This window comes from Solea solea, chromosome 16, assembly GCF_958295425.1.
Source record: "Solea solea chromosome 16, fSolSol10.1, whole genome shotgun sequence".
Classification (NCBI taxonomy): Eukaryota; Metazoa; Chordata; class Actinopteri; order Pleuronectiformes; family Soleidae; genus Solea; species Solea solea.
Window position 1 is genome coordinate 25,791,686 of NC_081149.1, and position 24,459 is coordinate 25,816,144.

Here is a 24,459-nt window from a genome sequence, read left to right on the forward strand (position 1 = left end):
GTCTAAAATGAGACAATAAAGTCATAGTATAGTATGTCGTCCGAAATCGGTCAAAAACGTCATAGTATAGTATGTCGTCCAAAATGTGACAATAAAGTCATAGTATAGTATGTCGTCTAAAATGAGACAAAAAAGTCATAGTATAGCATGTCGTCCGAAATCGGTCAAAAACGTCATAGTATAGTATGTCGTCCAAAATGTGACAATAAAGTCATAGTATAGTATGTCGTCCAAAATGTGACAATAAAGTCATAGTATAGTATGTCGTCCAAAATCACCAAAAAAAAGTCATAGTATAGTATGTTCTCCAAATAGAGACAATAAAGTCATAGTATAGTATGTCGTCCAAAATGAGACAAAAAAAGTCATAGTATAGTATGTCGTCCAAAATAAGACAAAAAAGTCATAGTATAGTATGTTGTCTAAAATGAGACAAAAAGTCATAGTATAGTATGTCGTCTAAAATTAGACAATAAAGTCATAGTATAGTATGTCGTCTTAAATGAGTCAAAAACGTCATAGTATAGTATGTCCTCTGAAATTGGTCAAAAGCGTCATAGTATAGTATGTCATCTAAAATCAGACAAAAAAGTCATAGAATAGTATGTCGTCTAAAATGAGACAAAAAAGTCATAGTATAGTATGTCGTCCGAAATCGGTCAAAAACGTCATAGTATAGTATGTCATCTAAAATGAGACAAAAAAGTCATAGTATAGTATGTCGTCTAAAATGTGACAATAAAGTCATAGTATAGTATGTCGTCCAAAATGAGACAAAAAAGTCATTGTATAGTATGTCGTCCAAAATGTGACAATAAAGTCATAGTATAGTATGTCGTCTAAAATTAGACAAAAAAGTCATAGTATAGTATGTCATCAAAAATGAGACAAAAAAGTCATAGTATAGTAAGTCGTCTAAAATGAGACAATAAAGTCATAGTATAGTATGTCGTCCGAAATCGGTCAAAAAAGTCATAGTATAGTATGTCGTCCGAAATCGGTCAAAAACGTCATAGTATAGTATGTCGTCCAAAATGTGACAATAAAGTCATAGTATAGTATGTCGTCTAAAATGAGACAAAAAAGTCATAGTGTAGTATGTCGTCCAAAATCAATCAAAAAAGTTATAGTATAGTATGTTGTCCAAAATCGATGAAAAAGGTTATAGTACAGTATGTTGTCCAAAATCACCAAAAAAAGTTATAGTATAGTATGTCGCCCAAAATTGGTCAAAAAAGTCATCGTATAGTATGTCGTCCAAAATCGATCAAAAAAGTCATAGTATAGTATGTTCTCCAAAATGAGACAAAAAAGTCAAAGTATTGCATGTCGTCCAAAATGGGTCAAAAAAGTCATAGTATAGTATGTCGTCCAAAATGAGACATGAGACTGCAGTGATTGTAAGTCCACTAGATGGTGGATGGAGGAGGGCAGGTTATTCCCGACCTGCAGTACCCTGACATCATCAACGTCCTGATAAACTTCCCTTCATCTCACTGAGCCTGGAGGGAAAGAAATGGACGCAATCTGGCTTTGTGACAAACATTCTACTCTTGAGTCCACCGGCTAAAAATAGTGTTTTTATCATTCATAATTAACAGTCAACAGTTGATTTATCTCACTTTAGTGTTATGAGTCATAAAATCATAAAACACTATCATGAACAGCTAATAAAATAATGTAAGGGTCTGAAAAATGTTGGTGTGTGTGTGTGTGTGTGTGTGCGCATATATTACGACTGATTAGAATCCATTTCTAGGTTTTTGTGTTCTTGCTCACACACACACACACCAACACATGCTCCTGATTTGCATTTGAATGTCACACAGTTTTTTATTTACATATGAAACGCTCACACAGTCCAAAGGCATGGATGGTCAAGATTTCTCAGCTTGAAACTGTCAGGGATTGAAATTCCACACAATTCCTCGCAGTTTTCCTCAGTTTTCTGTGTTGACTGTAAATTCCCACTAATTGCTGCTTAATTTACAATAATCCCACTTCTCTTGCAGCATATAAAGTGCCGCATTAGCATAATGTTAGCATTAGCAACGAGCTGTGTAATGTAAATAATTGCTGACATTGCTGCACAGACTTGTTTATCAGTCTGAATCCATTATTTACCACAAACCCTGTGGTAAATAGCCGGCTCTTCTGCTCGCTGTGAGCACGTTCCATAGCAGTGATTCACCTCCACGTCTCTCTGGATCTGTGGAGACCCAGTAAAATGCTCTCCCGTTGTCACCGACTGTGTTTGCATCCCGGGGCACAACAGCTATCCACCGTCTTCACCTTTATGACGCAAACAGACGGCCTGATTTATGTGTTGTTTATGTGAGTACGTCTATAGGGATGAACAGCATTGTTTCCTGCCGGGGTGCGTGTCAGAGGTGTTATCTTGGTTGTGTGACATCAGCTACCGGAGATCTATTCCACCCTGTGGTCCCACATGTCAGTAACCCAACCCCACACACTAAGGTGTCCTTCTGAAAAATGCCAAAAACTGTATAGGAAAGACAGTGTCTTTAAGCAATGTACTGTAATATAATCTCCCCATCCACATGAGTGTTTATGTTAAGTTATCTGCATCCATATTAAAGCAGCTGAATACATGTGACCATACAGTACAAGTACACTGGGCATGGCACGCTAATTCTCTCGTCTGCAGTTTGTTGCTTAGTTTCAGAAAGTTTGACTAAAGAGAACTGGAAACCTATGTATTCAGGCCTTGAAAACGCCAGCGTGGTGTGAATATGGTATGAATATATACGCTCTTCTAAATGAAAACCCAGTTTTCGAGGCTATCCATATCATATATATCATCACCAACATTATTGTGCTATAATTAAAAGTTGATATCATTGACTGTATAAACTTGTAACTTGAGCCTGGTTCTGTCAGAGATTTCTTCTTCTGTTAAGAGGGAGTTTTTTCTCTCCACTGCCCCCTAGTGTTTGCTCATTGTGTGAACTGCTGTGTTTCTCTGCTCTCCTTGATGTTGTCTATGTACAGACTTGAGATCATGTATGTTATGATTTGGCGCTACACAAATAAAATTAAATTGAATTGAATTTGTAAAACATGCTGTGAGCAGCTATCAGAATGTACATTTTGACTTGTCACAGCAGGAAAGGTCCAGGTGTTTGTTCCTCATAACATGTACAATAGTTCTCATCTATTCAGGAAGTGATAAACCTCATAACACCAGTTTTTCTTTCTCCTGTGACATTTGGAAATGTCTCTAGTGAAAAAGCAGAGCTCACCTTCATGTACAGTCAAGCCTATCCTCTTATTGACAGATTTCTCATTTGTCATAATGACTGAGCACATTATGTAAGTAGTTGAGTCAATTTATGTTATGTTCCATTTATATTGGAAGTTGGAGGTCGGAACTGGGAGTGACGTCACCCCTGAGTTCACCCCTACGTTCCAGCTGAGAAGTCAAGGAAAAAAACATGGATGCAAATCTAGCGTGAGCTAGCCATTGTTAGCAACACCAATCAGTATTAATGCTCTACACTGTATTGTGTGCACGGATGCACGCGCGCACACAGCGTCACAACATACATTTAAAAATGATGCAGTACCATGTGTACGACTGATTTACTGTGAAACAAACATGACACAAGTGCTATTAACAGTAAAAGTATCAGTGTTCATATGATTGAAATCCCATGTCAGGGTTGGTGAGGTTGCTCTGAGCTGGAAATTCTGAGTTCCGACTACAAATGGAACACACCGTTGCTCTGCAGTGTCGTCCACGGCACCCACAGATCTGAGACCTGTGGTCCATTTCCACCCGTGATCTGTGGGCATCAAGTGGGTGGTGAATTGTTAGTCCATTTCCTGTGAGGAAGTGAAAGTGAGGCTGGGACTTGGTGGGATTCCGGGTCCATTTTCTGCACCATAATATAATCCAAAAAGAATTGTAATATCCAAGTCACTTTTTCATACAACGTAAAGGTGAAGATCATCTCGAGTGAGTTCACAATATACTACCATGCAACAACCACACATGGACACCCTGGGACATGTGCACTGTTGGAATACACAGAGGAGACATCTAAAGGACAGTATCTTAAGGCTAAGATACACGGGTAGCTTTTGGTAGCAATGGTGATTGGCAGTCATAATACCAATGCTGTGGAAATCTTTTAAAAGGTTTTAAGTCATCTCTTCATATACAGTAAAAGCATTTTACTGGTTTCCCAACCTTTGCAAATACCAATTCAAACAAATTGGTGGATGATCAAAGTCCTTAGTATGTCCCACAAACTAAATGGCATTTCATTTGTTTGAAAAGTGCGACGGGATTGACTGATTATTGCCTAACATGTTTGCTTCAGAAAGTTACCCATGTAACGGTGCCTCAAAACTTCAAACAACTCCACTTTCATCTCATCAGTAAAACATTATAACAAAGTTACATTTTTTATTCATTTACAGCAACAATAAACCTTTTTAACAAGCAACCCGTGTGATAGTTCTTGGTTGCCAAATGTGATCCTTTTCCCACGGATTGGACGGAGCAAACTCATTCCCTTTTTTGAGATTCTCTGTCGTCCAAACATCATCCATTTTCTCTGAGTCTTTGTTCCTGGGTTTTGTTCATTCTCTCTTTCACTTTCAGCTTCTTTGATTTGTTCTCCTGCAAGAAAAAGAAGAAGAAAAGAAATGTGGAATATTTACATTAGGGGGGGTTCCAGTTGATTGCAGCAATTTATTGTCTTTGTCTTTTTCTTTGGTGAGCCACAGATCTTGGAGTTTTCATTTCCCAGGCAACAAATAATTTGCTCTCTCTTGCTGAACGTTACTATGTCACCACTAGTACAGTGCACTCCTATAGTATTGGAACAGTGAGGCCAATTCCTTCATTTTTGCCATAGTCTGAAAACAATTGGGATCAAAAGATGAATATCAGACAAAAGATGAACATTTCAGCTTTTACTTCCAGGTATTTACATCTGGATCTGATACACAACATAGAAGACAGCAAAAGATGTTTGAACCACCAATTTTTCATGTGAGCAAAAGTATTGGAACAGAGAGACTTAAAAAGGATTAGAGTGAATAAGACTTAGTAATATTTAGTTCAAGTTCAAGGCTGACCACTGATAAATTGCATCCTACTTTCTCAGTAGTCAGTTCCCAGTATTTGCTTTGTCCATTTAACATAGTGGTGCAATATGATGAACTCTGTTTTTTGATTGTAACCTAATGTGGATAAAAATAACTCATTCTATGCTCAGAACGATGAATAAAAATCCCTAGAATCGATATTTTTCACTTTCATCAGTTAAAATGTATGAACATACTGTACTTTAAGACAACTATACTTTGTTTAGTAAAAATAGATTAGATTGGAAGCAGAAGTAAATCCATCTGTCACAGTCCAAAAATCTCATTAATTGACTTAAAGAATATACATCATATTAAGTGTATTAGTGTGTTTTTATTGAAACAGTGGCGTACAAATAGACGGATAGACGTCTGTGAGTGTGGGGTAAAAAAATGAAAATATGATTAGTATTAAAGTATTACATTCCATTTTAGCCAAAAGATTCACCTAAATTCTACACACTGACACACAACATTTGACACCAAATGTTTTTCTACACAAATGAAAATGTTTGTCGTGTGTTTACCTGTTAGAGTGGTTCAGGGTAAGCCTGTCTGGGGTCATAGGTCATATCAGGGATGTAGGACTCATGGAGGTCAGGGTCCAGTGGTAGGGTGTCCAGGGGCATATCAGTGTAGCCATAGGGAGGGTAAGCACCATCTAAATCTGAGACACAGAGATTTACAGTTCAAATGAGGAGACATTGTGTCATCAAGATGAATCAAAACGTCAAACTTTAAACATTAAACTGTGTCTTTATGAGCGTTTGCCTGCAGCTCAGTACACAGTATAGGTGCATGTAAGGTGTCGCCAACATAAGAACATGTTGATTGCTGGAGCTCTTGCTCTTTACTACGTCAGCTTTTAAAAAAAAAATGCAAATGTAAAACCTGTGGCAAGTGATTGCCTCAATTTGTTTGAGTACTTTTACTTATTCAGGTTTAGAGTGCACACATTATGCTGCTGTAACACAAATAATCTGTTAGTGTCTGTGAGACAGACAGACAGACAGACAGACAGACAGACAGAAGAGGCATTGATGACTTCTATGGCAGGAATATTAATCAGATGTCTCTAAATAGGCACAGGTGATTGTTATGCAGGATGTCAAACTTAACCGTGATATTGTGAAGTTGTTTTTTGGCATGTGTCTGAAGTGTCTGCTGCTATAATGACAACCCAGTTTCCCTCTGGGAATTGTGTCTAATGAGGCTGCATGGTTGTGGTGGCTGAGAGGAAAGAAGACACATATACTATAGGGACCAAACAAAGACTTTAGTTGGATGGACACAGCTGTTGTGTTGGGAATAGTGAGAGCACATAGCTGCATATGCTAGATTCCAGTGATTGAGAGTGTCAGTGAGTAGCGTTGTCTTTCTCAGACATACTCATATCACTTAGCAAACCTACCGACCTACAGTATGTAAGCATATTTTATTACACAAGCTACATCCCAGCCACCATGTGCATATGGGCCCCATTAGGGTTCTATTCAGGCCTCAGCAGCCATGTCGTCCATGATTTTCCCGCTTCAAACCTACGCCCATGTAGTAACCTTTCCAGGCCACCTGGGTACTAAAGGGACAAGGGCTTGAAGTTGGCAGAATGTTCAAATGTACGTGCTCTATCAGTATTGATTGTCACAGAATAATACACATTCATAATATTCTTTTTGAAACACAGCAAGTTTGCGGAGCACCGCCCAAATTCTGTGATCCGCAAACGTTGACGCCAAGTACATTTTTATACATGGTGTCGTGTGCATGGTTTTCACATGAGGCCCCTGGTCTCACACCTGCTGTTTCAGTGTGTTTCAGATCTAATCTGTGCTCCTTATTACACCAGAGTTGACCAATATGGGTTTTTCTAGGATTTCTAGCAATCAGGGAAGCTGATGGCCAATAACCGAGGCCATTTTTTACCCATATATTTAGCCAGTTTTCCTTTTTATTACTTTATAAAAACAAAAAAAGTTTAACATCAGTAACCAGTTATTGAACAACACTAATGGTTTGGTTTGTCTTTCCAATCTACATTTTATGTCTGCACTGCATTGTAATTATATACTGTAAAGTCTTTTCAATACAAAATGATGTATAAATACAACAAATATATGAAACAGGTCATCAGAGGTTTTCTGATGGTAGGTTTTCAAACTTCTGAGAACACAAACGCATCATTTGGGAGAATTGGCCACTTAATGAGGCCACACAGTGGCACATGTAGCTAGCATCCCCGTTTGCATCCCAGTGTGAGTTTGCGTGTGTGTGTGTGTGTGTTTGTGTGTGTGTTTTCTCCAGATTCTCTAAAAACATTCAGACATTAATTGGACACGTTAAATTGACTGTAGGCGTGAGCTACTGGTTGGTCGGCTCTGTAGGTTTGCCCTGCGATAAACTGGCGACCTATCCAGGCTGTACCCTGCCAATCACCGTGTCAGCTGGGATTGGCATCAGCAGCTCCATGACCCTCATGTGGAGGATAAAGCGGTAGACACTGGATGGATGGATGTCCAATTAATAAATAATAATCAGCATTGGTCAATGAATTATTAATTCAAACATTATTATTTGGCAGCATTTCCCTCTAAATCACAGTACTCACCATCAGCTAGGTAAGTGGGCTCCAAAGGAACCGCAGTGTGAGCCTGGAGAGAAACACACACACACACACACACGGATGGAAAGAGAACACTGTGAACACTGTTCCTGTTTAAAACACACAGGTCAATGATGTGAAAATCACAACCTCACCGTGTTCACACACTCACTGCTGGATCAGAGAAGATCAAAGAACATGTCTATTAGAGCAAATAGTGAAGGAAATGGAACTTCTCAACATTTCAACACCTCCACATATTCAGAGCGACGGGACAACAAACGTTAGAGACAACAAACTAACAACAACAACAAGCACACAACAAACAAAAGGCAAAAAACAATGCAACTGCAGCTGATCAGATGCTGGTTTTTTCACTTCTTTATCCATCAAATGAAGCACACACTGTACAGTTCTCCCATCTTCATGTTCATCAGCACTAGAACAGTTCCTTAAACACTTGAATGCCAGTCACTTCCCACACAATAGAACCACAAGCTCAGAGTTCTATTCAAAGGCAGTTATCCGACCTCCTGTATGTGTGTGTGCAGACTGTCTGAGTCACAGCAGCTGGGGAATGACAGATAATAATGAGGTCACGTTTGCAAGAGGATCCATGTAAATGCATCGTGTTGTCTTTATTCATGACCTGGGACCTGTACAAATACATGAGTTCAACAAACCCATATGATCCAGATAAGTGCTTATAAAAACTGGTTCAGTCAAAGCTGGGATGTATTTATCTGCCAACGTGTGGAAAGTAAAAAGGAAGATCTACAAGATGAATGTGAGAGCTGCTATGATGTGTGTGCTTTGGAGCGAGAGCTGAAGAGGCTGAGATTCCGTTGAAAGTCACAAAGATGGACAGGATTAGAAATGCCATCCCTCTGACATTGAAACATGGCCAACGACTCAAGTAAGCACAAAAACACAACAACTAGAGTCTCTGAACCATGTCTATTTATGATTATTTATTGTTCATTCAACAATGTTGAAAGTCACTCTGGAGGTTTGTATGATTCTGATGAAATAACAGCGTCATGTGACTGCTCCATTATTCCCTGCTCTCAGTGGATGGTCTCCAGTAACTTCTTAACAAGCTTTCAGATCCTGCAAGTTTATAGAAAGTAAACAACTCACTTCACGTTAATGATCTCCCTTGTGTCAGATCCCTGATCAGACAGTATTCCTGCTTCTGTGCATATCCTGGAGAACATTAGCCACAGCTGCTTTTCTCCCAGAGGATTCCTGATCACCAGACGCTGTCCACTGCAGCTACTTTCCTCTTAGATCCAGAGCTTTTGCACCCAGTGGAATTTTCCAAAAGAGGATTTCCCTGCTCTTTAAACTATTTATTCCAGAAACCCAATTTGTTCCGCCCATGTGCAAAGTATGACTACTTCCTGTTGAAACTATTTACAGCAGGTCGAGGGATTTTAAATAAGATAATGTTATGTAACATTTTTTGTTGTTTTGTTTTGTGAGCAGTAATAATAATAATATACACATATATATAAATATACACATATATGTATATATATATATATGTGTGTGTGTGTGTTTGTTGCCTGTAACTCGGCACTGCCCTCTAGAGGACATATTATGTAATATCCCTACCAACTCAAAAGATGCATGGAGGTTTGTAAGGTAGTGACAGAGATAACGTTTGGGGGCAGATGGGTCTTAAAGGAGCAGCTCAGGTGGGGCTGCTCACAGCTAACGTGGCTAACTTGACTTACATTAACTTCCTGGAGACTTTATCTCAGCTGAACCATAACTACTACTGGCCTAACCTTAACCTTAACCTTAACCTTAACCGAAACCATACCATGACTTCATTTTAAAAAGTAATAATTTACATAATGGGTACTTGCTTTTTTGTCCCTTTAAGGAAGACAAGTCCCCAGAGAGTGGCTGTGTAAACACACACACACACACACACACACACACACACACACACACACACACACACTGAGGATTCTTACCATTTCCCATGCAGCGGGGTCGTGTTTGAAGAGCGAGTGTGTTAGCTCCACTGATACTCTCTTCCTGTAGTCTGAACTCTTGTCCTCTGAAATACGGAACAGCACTGCTGCAGCATAGGTGGCTACAGGGAGATACACATTAAACATCAGTTACTCATCAACACAGTTTGATTTATTTCAAAAATGTATTCATTTATTATTCAGTGGAACAATCTCAAACAATTGTGTCATCATCATTTTTGAAATGACTGTTGAAAATAAACCACAGAACTACAACATTATGTCTCCAGCTTTTGTGTCGAAGCTCAGCACAAGATGGACATTTGAGTTTCATTCACAGTGATGTCCAGCAGATGGCAGTCATGATTCACCAACTTCATGTACCATCTAAGCAGCAGGTTAGACTTTAAAATGCCTTTAGAAAAAAATCCAAAAAATCCCACGATTGGAAAATTGGCGATTGAACGTTAGCCATCACTTCAGGTTGTTTTTTTTCTCTTGTGTCTTGAGAGTGTTGAATTTACTGCATTAAAATGTGATTATGGATGAGAGAGGATTTAGACTGGACATTTCACTTCAACTTTACTGTTTAGTGTCCATTCCAGGATTTCTGTCCCACCTGGTCCAGTCTTCATGGAGCCGCGAGGGGTCGAGTTGCTGCTGACCACAGGGATGGAATGGAGCTCCTGATCTCGGTGTAAACAAACTGCTGACCAGACATAACAGTTGTCTGTGGCTGAGCTCCAGCAGTTCCAATGGTAAATACTGGAGAATGGTGCAGATGAGATGTGATCCCAGTGTTAAGAGTCACACAGTCCATGGACTCAAAGCTGCTTTACACTACAGTTTTGCTCTTCACCCATTCACACTCACACTTTCATACAGCGCATCTACTATGACACAGACCTGGTCCACGGTAGGTCTCAGATGCCATTCACAGAACCGATGACAGCAGGCAGGATTACTCCCAACAGCAGGAAGGAACAGTTCAAAAACACTACACACCCACAACCCGTAGCCATCATCATCCTCCTCTTCCTCACATAATATACTATATAATTAGATGAAGATGGAGTGACTTTAACTGTGATTGCGTGTGTTACCTATGCCCTCGTTGCTGGAGTGAAGCAGCTCCATGAGTGGTGCCGATGCTCCTTCAGCATCGATCAGCTCTGCAGACTGTTTGTCCAGGGCCAGCTCACACAGGACGCCCGCAGACACTCGCTTCACGTTCTCCACGTAAGAGTAGAGCAGCTGGACACACGTTTACACACTCAGGGTCAGGCGATGACATTTGACTGTCTACCTGCCTTTATACTGCACCAGTGCAGAATCAGCGTCTGTGAGTGCTCATTGTTACTATGACACAGCAAAAGTTCAGTGACAGTTTGGTACAAAGCAAATACTGATACTACTGATAATGGCATGCAGTAAATATGGATCATTTAACTACATGGTTGCTTCCTCTGAACCTGCAGGTGAACCTGTAACGCCTCGTGGAGGAGAGTGGGGTGAACAGTCTGTGGTTGGGGGAACTGCTTCAAGGCGCCTTGTTTTACTGTGCAGCCCACTTATCCTCTCAGGAAGCCCACAGTGCTGTGTGACTGAGAGGGGGAGTGGCTACAGTAGAGCGGCGAGGGCCAATGTGTGCTTCTTTTAGCGATATATTTAACGATATCTTTTGCATGACTTATCCAAACAACGGCAAACTTGGCACTGCACTTACTCGTGCCCGTAGCAACACACCTGTCGCGTTTGAAATCAATCGGACCATCGGTTTGAGAGACAGACACACACACACACACACACACACAGATAGATTCAATGTTCATCAAAACTAATAACATGATGCATGGTTACATGCTCTGCTGTTAATACTGGTCTACCGTCTGCAGGTAAATACTCACTTTCAAAATAAAATGGGATCGCTGCCACCTGCCCATGATTGTGCAGGTAATATACTGGTAACATGGTAGATAACAGAAACTGTAGAGTCACTATTGCATTTCAACTTGGTGGAAACCTATTAATAGCCATGGCACAGCAGCAACGACTCAACGACTGATGCTTTTCAAAAAAACTTTACAGCTCACTTATGGTACATCAGATATTCCCTAGTATAGTCTTGTTGTTTCTTGTAAACACTGTGGAACTAAAGGAATGGCAGTGTTGATTCTTTATATCAGATCCAAACAAACCCCGACAGACTAATGTGGTGTGTGTGGTTCCTGACTGCTGACATCATGTCATGTAGTTTGTGCACTGTGGTGTCATTGTCTCGTACCTGTACAAACAATGGTATGGTCTGCATGCTGGCGATCTCTCCTCTGTTCATGGGGTCTCTGGCCAGTATGTGGAGAGCTCCTGTGCAGCCCTCTACTATTTCCTCCATACGAACTCCATCCTGGTAACAGAGAGGCGGACAAATGCTTGGTATAGAGACAATATACATATACATATATATATATATATATATATAATATATATATATATATATATATATATATATATGTATATGTATATGTATATATATACATGTATAAAAAAAGTGACAGCCCTAATAACGGGACTGACTCCAGCTCCCTGCGACCCTCATGTGGACGTGTGTGTGTGTGTGTGTGTGTGTGTGTGAGAGTGTAGAGACCTGGTATGTCTGCTGTGTGGAGGAGGCGTGTCTCTGTGTGTCCTGATGGGCCTTCAGCAGCAGGTTGACCAGACGAGGAATAGCACCTGCCTCCCTCAGCGGCGCCTGATTGGCTGGGCACAGCGCCAGGTTCCGGATTAGACCAACTGTGGCCTAAAGAGAGAAGAGACATCACAGAGGTTTCTCAACAGGATGTTCCAGGTTGTATGTGGGTCACCTTTAAAGACCACTTCACATATGCTCCTCTAAACAGCAGAACACCAGCAAACTGCACTCCAGTAACCCTGCAATGATTTCAGTGACAAAACTTTCCCAAAATGAAAATACATTATAAGGTCTAGTCCAGGGGTTCCCAAAGTCTGGGTCGGGTCACGGCAGGTATATTTTTAGGTCCTCAAAACCTTTTGAATAACGTGCATGAAATGGATTTTGACTTTTGGACACGGTTTCATCAGTGTACTCATTTAAAATGACACTAGATGTAACAGGTATGGCTTCAGATTATGATGGACAAGCTCCTTCAGCAGTATCGCAGATAGACAGATAGACAGATAGACAGATAGATAGATAGATAGATAGATAGATAGATAGATAGATAGAAATTCCCAGCAGGTTGTTTTCTTTGCTGCTGCTGCTGTTAGACTACACAACAGTCACTGCTCTCAGTAGACCACATGTAACATAAATCTCATCCCATGTGCAATAGAATCCCTTTAATTCATTTCAATTATTTATTTAATACCTTATGCCCAATTGGCAATGTTTACAGTGTAAATATAAAGTTCATGCTGTTTATATGTTGGCTTTATAATCTTAACTGTCAATATTTTCCTATATTGTACATTCATAGATGTGAAAATGCTAATTATTGATTACCTACCTTTACTCTGTCTTTGCTGCTGTGAGACTGATAAAGGATTGTCTTATCTTATGTCCTTTAGACTTATTTGGACATGTTTTCTAGGAAGCATGACATTTCCTTCCTTCTGTGTCTTTTTTCATCATCCTGTCACTTATTTTCTTTTGTCCTTGTTTGCTTCTTCCTCTCTTGAGTGTCTTTTTTCCAAAATCCTGAGCTTTTATCTTTCTATCTCTCGGGCACAGTGCATTCTTATTCATCTCTCTGTGATCCCCTCCTGTGCTCATGTCTCTCTACCCTCTTAATATTAAGACTCCTGTTAGGACACAGATACAGTACCTCTCCTCAGAGCAGCCTTTGTGATAAACACTTTGGATGCCAAGGAAATGTGATTCTCTTATGGGTTTTGGATCCAGATTTATGTCATAAATCACGTTGTCATTTTTACAGGAACAGCCAATGATGGCAACAGAGAGAATAACAGTGAAAGCAATGCTTTGAGGACCAGTGCAAATGGTGTCGTTTTGAATAGCCATGTGTAATGTCAGTTTAAATGTCACAATGACAAGCTTAAAGGAACAATTCAGGTTGTTTGAAGAGTGGTTGTATGTGGCATGTGTGACATGTTATTGACACTGGAAACTTAAGTTCGTAACTATTCCTCAAAGTCCATAGAAAAATCTGAATTTTAGTTTGAACAAAGGAGCTGCAGGTCTTATTCGATTATATAAATAAAGTTGGATTGGATTAAGTTTGTGTCCTTTGTTCAGAAAAGGGATTTCAAACACCAAGTCCCGAAAATAGCACATTAGACGGGTTGATTAGAAATAACTGACCTTCCTGTTGGTGAAACGTCTGATATTAAATTGTCTTCTTATAATCATAGACAACTTACATCTCAGCAACATATTTATCAACATAATTACCAGTTCTTGTTTGTTAGCTTCTCTTTGGTCGTTGCTTCTTGCCTTTATTTATGAAAGCAGCTTATCATTGGTGCAACAAACCATGACAAAAACTGTCCAGGAGATTTAACTGGAGTAGAGTCAGCACTGTATCCAAATCCCATCCTTTCCTACATGAGCAACATGTATCCCTTATATTTTATAGCCTTTAAAAAGATTAGAATGTTAGCCTCATAACTTTCCCAATATGCAGCATGGCAGGTCAGTTGTTTTTTCCTCTCTCTGTAATAGATTAAGGTCTCTGTCTTGCTATGTAAAATGCCTTGACATAACAACTGAACAACAGTGCCTCCACTCACCTTTACTACAGGCCAGTAGTGTGGCTGCCCCAGCAGTTTGACCACAGCAGGGATACCGTAGTGCAGCCGCACAGCATTCTGGGCCAGCTCTGCGTCGTGGTGTCTGGAGGTGAGGTGACGCAGAGCACACACCGCCGGCTCTGCAACATCCTCCTTCTCCCCGGCCCGGAGCACTGCATGGATGAGAGCTTCCACACCGCCATACTGAGTCACCAGGGTCTGAGAGAAAAGAGGGATAAAAAGAGGAGAGGGTTCATGTGAAATGTGCAGCTGAAACATCAATTCACCTCTGAGAACATTGTATTTGTTCTTTTCTGGCATAAACACAGACCATGTCAGTACCATTAGTCCTCATGGAGACCAAAACCTACTCATAATGAGGCAGAACCTCATTTCTGAGGAAGTTTAGGTCTAAGATTTGAATTGTGGTTAGGTTAAGACTGCCATTAACTGCTAATGGTTAAGAGAAACACTTTGGCTAAGCTGTCAAAATGAATATACTGTAAGAGTCCTAAAAAGAATAGCTTCACAAACCTGTGTGTGTGTGTGTGTGTGTGTGAGAGAGAGAATAACATTTGAAGAAACAGTAAACATCCACATGGCATATTGCTTTTGGTTTTCCTGCTACAGAGTGCACAAACAAACATGCACCTGTCAAATAATGAAATTATTTTTCACTGATTGGAAATTCACAGAAAAAAGTAAAACAAGGTGGAAATGTAAAATCCTGCTCAGATCTAAAAACAAAGAAGAGTCAAAAATATCAGCAGTTAAATTTACACAGTTTTGGAATGATGCACTGATTGTATTGTATGATGATGATGTACCTTGTTACGCGAGTTATTACAGGTGAGGTTGGACAGGATGCCCGTTGCACAGGTCAACATGTTGACATCATCTGAGCCCAGCTGAGTGACCAGTATCTGCAGCAGACCATCTAACCCCTCCTACAGAGAGAAGACAATGAGTAGAATTATTATATTCATAAAACATTTCATTATTGTTAAGTCTCTATGAGAGAAAGTCCTCTCCTGATAACTCATGTATATATATATATATATCACAAATGACACAGTTAACTCTTGCTAAATTGGTAAATCATGGACTCAGACTAGCTGTGAAAAGTCTGCACAGCAACGTTACCACAGCAATTATTTACATTACACTTCCTGTTGCTAATGCAAAACCTTCAGTGACAACATCTGTGGATCCAGAGTTGAATGTTTGCCACAAAGCCAGACTGTGTCATTTGTTTTCCTCCAGGCTCCAGGAGGTTGAAGATGTCAGGATACTGCAGGTCGAGAATAAAGTCCTCTCCTGCTACTTTCTAATTAGCACACACTGGGGCCAGTAGGAAGAGCAGGAATTTCAAGCTGTCAAGCTCTGCAATGTATCAGTCGATCTCTGTGGATTTAAAGGGCGCAGTGAACTCTGACAGGTTGAATCCAGGATCAGGCCCTTGCTGTGGTAGCACTGTGAGAAAACAGAGTCAAGCAACACACTTTCCTTATTCACAGAGAGACTTAGAAAGCATAGAGGTGTGAACACCATCAGGTCCAAATCTGGAGTAGCTCATGATCATGTGCAAACCCGGTCTACCAGGCTGAATTTTCCGTTGCTTACATTTCCCCAAGAGACAACACACCTAGCCCTCCATCAGCTTTATAAGACCCTCGCTCCCCGCTGACCTCCTCCCCACATCCAGCTGCCCACCCCTTTCTTTCTGCTCTGTACTACCAAATCAGCCAGCTGCACAACTCCTATCCTGAATCACAAGAACTGTAATACTATAAAACTACTGCTTCTTTGGAACGAGTCATTTGGCACCAGAAGAAACGCTCCATCCGCTCCATCCAGAGTAGTAATAGTGGTGTAAGTAATACATGCCTGTTTGGTTGCAGCATCAGACAGATTGCGGAGTGTCCACAGACAGTTCTGGATCAGACGCTGACTAGAACCTGTGAGGTGTTGGCCCAAAGCTTGCATACCACCTAGACATAGATGTAACAACAAAATCATATAATACACAAACATCTGTTCTCCACTGTCTACACTCATTGTCAGTTGTGTGCACATACCAGCCTCTACTATTGCCGGCTTGTTGCTAGGACACACAGACAGCACTTTGAGAACTCGGCTTGTGGTCCACAGAAGCTTCTCATAGTTGTAGTTCCTCATGATGAACACAAGACCCTCTGGACCACCATTGGCTAGGATGATGAGCTGAAAGGAAAGAGAAAGTAGGAAGTGTAAATGTTTTACAAAAGTGGACACAACACATATTCCATTCCCAGTGTTAAGGTCATCACTGCTGACCTTGCTCTCCTGGTTGCCATAGGACAGGAGCTGCAGACAGTCAGTGGTGATGGCCAGGAACTTGGGGTTGCTTTTTTTCAGTAAAGGAACCATCCTCTGCAGGCCGTCGGCGAGACGCACTGCCAACTTTGCCCCCTCTTGGTGCAGGAGGAGGTTGTGGAGGGTGGTGATGGCATAGAATAAGACCGATTCCACTGGTGAACTGCATGAAGGAGATCAATATAAAGAGAAAACACATTCATTTTGATTAGAAACAACTTTTGAAAACAATAGAAATTCACACTTCCCATGTGGCAGCTCCAGCTGATCGAGTCACATCTATGCATTAAGTTCAGTGAAAGTGTACCTGACAATGTGTGTGTGTGTAACGTAACGCTGTGGTTACATTGTTGAAAGAGAGAATGGAGAGGTGGAGCTATGCACCAGAGAGAGATGTGTGTGGATGACAGTGAGACAGGTAGCATGTTGAAGATGCAAGGAGTAGAGGTCGAGGAAGTGGATCAGTTTAAATGATCTGGGGTCAACCATCCAAAGCCATAGACAGTGCACGAGGGAGGTGAAGAAGAGAGTGCAGGCAGTGTGGAGTGGGTGCAGATGAGTGTCAGGGGTGATGTGAGAGGGAAGGTCTACAAGACGGTAGTGAGACAGTGGCACTGTCTAAAAGACAGGAGGCGCAGCTGGAGATGGCAGAGCTGAATATGCTGAGATTTTGGGAGTGACAAGGATGGACAGGTTTCGAAATAAACATATTTGAGGGACAGCTCAGGTTGAATGGTTTGGAATTAAAAGAAGAGTCAAGGTTGAGATGGTTCGATCACGTGCAGAGGAGGGATAGTGATTATATCGGACAAAAGATGTTGAAGATGGAGCTGCTGGGCAGAAGGAAAAGAGGAAGACGACAGAGAAGGTTGTGAAAGAGGACGCGAGGACAGCTGATGTGATAGAAGAGGACACAAGGGAAGGGACAAGATGGAATGGAGGCAGAGGATCCACATGTGGCGTCGAAGCCAAAAAAAGAAAAAAAAATAGAACTGTATAATAAGTCATACAAATTAGAAGCATATTTTCAAAAGACAACATCAGAGAAGTAAAAAATATCTTTAAAAACATTTGAGTGATGCATGAAAAATGATAAGTAAAAGGGGCTTCATTATGCAGGAGGCTGTGGGTAAAAGTGGGGGAGAGTGGCATAACAAATGTGCCAGAAAATAAAAGAAATAGTGACAGTGTGTGGGAGTATAATAACAGGCAGAAGTAAAGAGGGACAGAGGGAGAAAACGTTCATAGCATTATTACAGTGAAAGCCGCAAAAACACTCACTTTTAATTTATTCAATTTTCTTTTCAGTGTGACTTAAGCTCCAAATCAATTATTGGTGTGATTTATCCTCCTCCGTTAAGCCCCCATGTAAGGGATTAACTCTATTGCAGAAATGAAAGGCCAGCTCTGTAGTCATTTACTACAGTTCTCAGTTGACCTCTGGTTGCCATGTTAGAGGCTGAGCTTTCAGGAGCATGAGAAAAGTTTTACATTTCACTTCTACTTTGATCCTCTGCTGAATGTTTATCAGCTCCTACACAGTTTGTTTGCAGAGAGGGTCTTTAATAGGTTTTTACATTACAAGTCCTCCAACACAGAGGTCCCTCAAGAGACTTTAGGGGCCACTAGCAAAGGGGACCAGACACAAGCGTGTGTCATGGTATAAATGATGCTGCTCTGAAAATTACAAATCACATGGATAAAGTATCATGGGCTTTGTTGGGGGATCTCCAGCCATGCTGTGGAGTACAGAGTATAAAGCTATCACACACTGGCAGACACAGACTCAGAATCAAAGTTCAGCTTGCAAAGGGCAGTAATTAGCTGAAGCTAGAGGTAGGGGATGGATGGAGTGTATCCTGGCTGGTTGGAGATGAATGATCTGGTGAAGAACAGAGGGAAGCCTGTGGTCTAAGTACTGCCACTGATGAAGGACATGAACCACTGGTGTGTAGCAGCCAGCCAGTCAGCAGAGTACAGGTAACTTATCATGTCACATGGTCACTTCCTGACCATGTGACATGATACAGTATCAACATTATCTCCCTCCATGTTTATTATCTAACCAGCAAAGCACCGTCATTCGGTTCAACTGAGAGAGAGAGAGAGAGAGAGAGAGAGAGAGAGAGAGAGAGAGAGTGTATGTATAGTAGTTTCATATTTTCAGTAGAGTTAGCAATAATTTACTAAAGTATGCCTTGTCATTCATTTAGTTCGATTTAGTGATACATCATAGTCCTTCCTCGTGCAATACCATAATCAAAATGCCCGGGCAAATATTGATATTTTAATTAACAAATTAGGAAACAATCCCTGCCAGTTTCACTCTCCAGGCCTCACTACTTCATGTCTCCTCATGGTGGCGTTTGCTCAAATGAGGTGCTGGGTTTGATTCCCGGTCTGGGTTCTTGCATGTTCTCCCCGTGTCTGTGTGGGTTTCCTCCACCATCAAAACACATTAGAACGTTCGGTCAGCTTGGTCCCTTGTGGCGGTGCGCTCAGTCGCAAATCCGAAATACTAATTACTACAAATTGTAAATCACCAAAAATGTCTAAGATTATTTTTCTTCTTTCGTTTCTGTATCCCAGTTGGCATCTGTAATGTTTGCATTACCGCTGCGCGGGGATCTGTGTCTAGTGATGTGACGTTCCGTTTCGAGGCTTCGAAGCGTGTGCCGAGTAGGGGAGGGGGCGTTTCCGCGATGCGCGTATCGAGGCTTGCTTCATTTAGGGGAGGAGCCAAAATGATGATGTCCGAAGCCTCGCTGCCCGGCTGTACCACGTGATTACTTTGTGAAGTGGTTCAGATTTAGCGCGAGGTTTTACAGCTATATAGACCCTTATATAGGCTCCATTCAAAATGTGGGTTTTTGAAGGAGAGTTGCGGTCAGTTGAGAGTTTGGATAGTTTGGAGAGTTTGGATACTAGAGTTTGGACAGCGTTTATATAGTTTGGAGAGTTTAGGGAGAGATAGAGATTTAGGAGAGGGAGGAGAGTAGGATAGGTGATATAGGATGGAGCCAGCGAGGCTCATCATTGTCCAAGTTTCACAAGCATAATCTGTGCCCTTTTCCTAGTTCCACAAGCACTTTCACTGTCCTCTGCCTGATTACACCCATGCCATTTTCAGAAAAACATTGCACAACCTGCCATATTATGATATTACCATTTTGGGAAGACTTACACACACAGAATACATTCAAAAAATGTATTAAACACATATGTACAGAAATGATTTGGTCATACATTTTTTGTAATTCATAGTCATTTCTAACAGACACAAAAATTCAATTCATCACACATTATGTGGTTCAGATACAGCTGCCTGTGATTATACACTTGGCCAGTAGGTGGTTTCGTGAAACAATTGGCTCAAGTGGTTCAATGCCTCATGAGGCTTCATCTCACCATCACTATCTGTGTCATCTTGTAATGCCTAAGATGTTGGATGAGACAGTTTTTAAAAGACAGTTTTGGCTCCTTTAAGTACTTTGAACTAAGTCCTTTGAACAAATTCCTGTTGTCAGGGGAAGTTGGTTAACCAGGAAGCATTTAACTCCATTCTTATTAATATAGTTAAGGTCTGCAAATGAATCTGGAGAAGAAGGCTGAAATGTAACATTACCGATTCCAACAGTAAAGCATCAACTTCTTACTTAAGAAAATGAGCAGAAGCAAGGCAAAGAGAGGTGGTGCCAAAAAATCACTGCAACAAGTCTGTGACGAGAATGAACCTGAAGAGTCCAGTCCTCCCAGGGCTGAGTGGACTGACAGAAACTCTATCAGTGCACACACCTCAGTCTTGGAAGATGATCTTTTCAAAGAGTTTGACTCACTTCTCTCCCAACCTGCTCTTGCTGGTGTCCGTAAGTCAGACCAGAAGCTTCCATCGTCACCTAAAAAATTCCAACATCCTGTCATATGTTTTTTGGAGAGAAGGCTTTTTCCAGTGTTGGTTCCCGGATTGAAGGCTATGTTGAAGGAAGCTGAGAAAAAGGGCTGTTTTAAGAGGAAAAGAACAGCATTTAACCCATTTGATTTTCTGATTCACTGGCTATACAATAATAACCCCCAGAGGCATGGACAGGGCCCAGTGAAGTTCCATGGCATTCCCTTCGTCAAAGAGTGGATCATGACACATCCCAGGGGTCCCATCCCTCTGTTTCTGCGGCTAAGTGAGAGTCAGGCTGCGCTGCGTATTCAGGCTTTCTGGAGGGGATACAGGAGCCGAGCTAGCCCAGATATGCTGGCACTGCGCCAGTGGCAAAAAGAACTGAGCGAGAACCATGACGTTCCCACAACTGTGCAGGAGTTCTGGGCTTACCGAGAAGGCAGAATAACAGATCCTAGTAGCTCTGATGGGTCCACCCACAAGGGTTCCTCAATTACTGAGAGATCCGGTGACCATAGCTCGTCTTCCCAGATGAACTCTGAGGAGGAGGATTCACAGACCTCCAGCTCAGGCAGCGCAGACGAAGAATCTGCCACAACACCAGTGGATAATTCCCCAGCTGCAGCTAAGCCTGATGATGACCCTCAGACGGAACAGTCTCCTTCATAATGTGGAACTGACAACCTGAGATAGACTGCTGGTACATTTAATGAAAGTCTTCTCTGGCATTAAACCCTGTTAGCTTGATATCAAAGTGAACAAAGCGATCAGCGACACAAGCTCATAAAAACAACTCTAACTACTCAATCTGGGCTTTTATGGTGTATCAGTTTCCTTTTCACAGGTTGTGCCCAGTAAATGAACACAATGCAGGATGATTCAAGTATTATACTATTATAGAGAAACCTTAATTAACTCTATGGAAGTCATATTTCCTTGACAAGTCATGGCACTTTTCGTAAGCAGAACACTACAAAGAAGGTTATAGCATTTCCATTCAACCTTGGAGACAGAATTTGCAACTACAAACATAATTTAATGTTTGTGAAGATGTTATGGAAAATCTGCATGAATTCACAGATGAAAAAGTGTATTCTGTCTGAATTGGAACTTGTAATGCCAAAAAAGCTGTATGTATTAGTTCATTATATTACATTATGATAATTTAACAATAATGGTTATTTTACATTCCATTAACTTGGTAAAAAAATGAGTACCAGCAGGCTGTACACTCAGGGGTACAATGCTGCCCTCCAGAGTTTGAATTTGGTTCTGCCATCTTGTTTTTCAAAACATTATCATGCCAGCTGACTTTGTCAGAGTCACTATTGTACTACACTGCTTGCTAATTCCCTTTAACATAAAGATTTCAGGTCTGATTTTCAGAGCTTGTGGAACACAGTGATGTCCCCATATTGAAATACATGAAATATGGCTCCTGTTCACATTTGATCTAATAATAATAATAAAAGTGCCATGACCTCTGATCACAGGACCCTTATCCCTGTTCTGTTATTAGTGCCTGCTTGGCAATGCAACTCATGGGAAACAAGAAGAAAGCCATAATGTATAAACTCAATTCAAGTAGCCATAAGAAAATCCATTCTGAATTAAGAGGTCATTTGTTTGGTAATTTCACATCTCAGGTGGAATTCCCTACCACAGTTGCCATGGCAACCCACATTCAAATTCTGATGGAACTCACATCTTCTCATCCGTTTAATCTCCTGAGTCAGCAGCAACAGACAACTGCATTGGCCAGTGTGCACCCTGACACGCGCTAGACTGGAAAGAACCCATCGCTGTTTGCGCCTTTAATTCAGTTTGGACGTTTTGTTGTAGTGTTTGTTGCTCTTTTCATAGACTGTGGGTTCTTTAAGGCCTTTGATCCTGATTTTCTGTTTTCTTGGTGTATTGTCAGTGTGTTGTTTTACTTCTTTAGTTCTTCCTACTGTGTAGCTACAGTTTTTCTTCCTGTGTTTGCCATGTTTTGCCTCTATGGCAGGTAGTCATTTATGATTTAAGGAGGTCCGCATAGACACAATTTCCTCATGTACAGGTCTGCAGCATCCTCATGTTTAAAATGCATCATAATTTAGATACATTACCGTTAATTTATATATATTGAAGTAGCATTGTCATAGTATCTGCACTGTGTGAAGTCAAGGACTTAAATCAAATGAAGAAAGCTGTAAATCAATGCCATTATTAATATGATTATACATTATAATAACTTGTTCATTATTAACAAGATAAAACAAACTGCATATTGGCTGCATGTAAAAATCAACAATATAAGCCTTTTTTTATGTGTGCATAACTGAACAGACTTTTGTGGCGTCCCCAGATCCACACAATTGTGGTTACCTGTTCCTGTCCCTGATTTTCCCCAGGCACTTTTGTTTTTTCTCTGTTTAACCTCATATTCTCCCATCCTGCTTTGGTTTGTTTTTGCCAGTGTAAACCACTATGGTTATCGAATAATGTTATTTATTATGTATTAATGTTCATCCAGGTGCAAAAACACCTGGCATTAAAATGCATTTTCTATGATCAGATAGCACTTCACCACATGGATTTACACTTGGTATTAACATGCGTCTCCGGTGATCCGAAAGCTGTCTGATCACAGTCATTCCCCCCTTTTCGTCACCTCCCCCTCTGTGCGCTTCCATATCAACAACAACAACAACAATAGTATATATATATATATACTGTATATATATATATATATATATATATATATATTATATGGACTCCTCTTTGCTTTTCAAAGTCGAAAGCAGACCAGAATGTGCAGTTTTCTCTCTGCTTTCACATCAGCTGTACTCTGAGCTACCAAGTACCTTCTCTCCACTCAGTTGTTGTGGGTGGAGCAGACGCATCCAACCACCCCCAGTGGTTTGGCAGATCGGATAACAATCCATCCTCGACCAGCCATAAAAATGACGGATGAAGAGACTGAGATTTACTTGTCTTTAATGTATTTAATGTCTTTATTTGATTAATGATTTATTAATGTGAGAATATTCAAAATGTAGGTTTCAAGAGGACTTCCAGTTGGGCGAGACGGAGTAGGTACGTGTTTGAGTCTCTCCCTTGGAACTATTGACAATTGAACCATTTTGATACCCTCAAATAAGCTAAGACAGAGCGATAATATTTAAAGTGATACAACACTGAAAATTACATCTCATTCAACCAGGAAAAGAACGAGAGACCAGAGTGCAATCCCCCCAGTGCAGATAACAGCGAGCTTGACATGTCAGCCATAGCTAGTCTCAGAGAAGAAAATTGCCAAGACCTCACCACAGACTTTAAAACTACTATTTCAACACTGGAAGCAAAAAAATCGACCACATTCACACCACAGTGTCAACCCATGCTCAGAAAATAACCTTGCTTGAAAATGCCAGCTTGCAGGATGAACACTTATTAGCATTGGAGACAACATATGCTACGCTAACAGAGCAATGCAACGCTGCTAGCCAAAGTGAACAATCTAGAGGGCCGGAGCCAACGTAACAACATCAGAGTGATCAGCATACCTGAGTCTGTTGAGGGGCCGGATCCATCCACCTTACTTGCAGAATTGCTTACCAACGTTTTTGGCAAGGGTTTCCTGGAATTGCTGCCAGAGTGCGACAGAGCCCATCAAATGCTATGGGTTCAGTTATTGTTATTAAGGAAAGGGACCCCAGAAGTTAGGTTAGCAAAAAGCTGTCAGCCAGAGAGCCTGAGCT

At 40.9% G+C, this 24,459-nt stretch overlaps 2 protein-coding genes across 4 annotated transcripts in view; one reads left to right on the forward strand and one right to left on the reverse strand.

Annotated features, from left to right (window-relative positions):
- Positions 1 to 3,584: 3,584 nt before the first annotated feature.
- The window catches only part of LOC131475537 (junction plakoglobin-like), a 90,042-nt gene continuing 69,167 nt past the window's right edge, over positions 3,585 to 24,459 (reverse strand). For 2 of the 3 annotated variants that reach the window (XM_058653735.1, XM_058653736.1), the window contains exons 6-17: positions 16,786 to 16,987; positions 16,548 to 16,692; positions 16,357 to 16,460; positions 15,297 to 15,416; positions 14,470 to 14,688; positions 12,347 to 12,499; positions 11,987 to 12,106; positions 10,806 to 10,956; positions 9,703 to 9,824; positions 7,724 to 7,766; positions 5,646 to 5,785; positions 3,585 to 4,648 (exon numbers count right to left, since the gene is read on the reverse strand). In XM_058653735.1, the coding sequence (XP_058509718.1) occupies positions 5,649 to 5,785; positions 7,724 to 7,766; positions 9,703 to 9,824; positions 10,806 to 10,956; positions 11,987 to 12,106; positions 12,347 to 12,499; positions 14,470 to 14,688; positions 15,297 to 15,416; positions 16,357 to 16,460; positions 16,548 to 16,692; positions 16,786 to 16,987 (1,516 nt within the window). In that variant the 3' untranslated portion in view covers positions 3,585 to 4,648; positions 5,646 to 5,648. Of the gene's footprint in view, positions 4,649 to 5,645; positions 5,786 to 7,723; positions 7,767 to 9,702; positions 9,825 to 10,805; positions 10,957 to 11,986; positions 12,107 to 12,346; positions 12,500 to 14,469; positions 14,689 to 15,296; positions 15,417 to 16,356; positions 16,461 to 16,547; positions 16,693 to 16,785; positions 16,988 to 24,459 lie in introns of those variants that run through there. The other variant, XM_058653737.1, reaches the window with a different exon arrangement.
- On the forward strand, positions 20,351 to 23,166 carry LOC131475539 (IQ domain-containing protein K-like). The gene has a single exon (XM_058653741.1). It carries the CDS (start codon positions 20,489 to 20,491, stop codon positions 21,383 to 21,385), a length of 897 nt encoding a protein of 298 aa, XP_058509724.1. The 5' UTR covers positions 20,351 to 20,488; the 3' UTR covers positions 21,386 to 23,166.

What these genes read in the sequence shown, in the direction of transcription:
- LOC131475539 (XM_058653741.1), top strand. Translation starts at nt 20,489, where the DNA reads ATGAGCAGAAGCAAGGCAAAGAGAGGTGGTGCCAAAAAATCACTGCAA.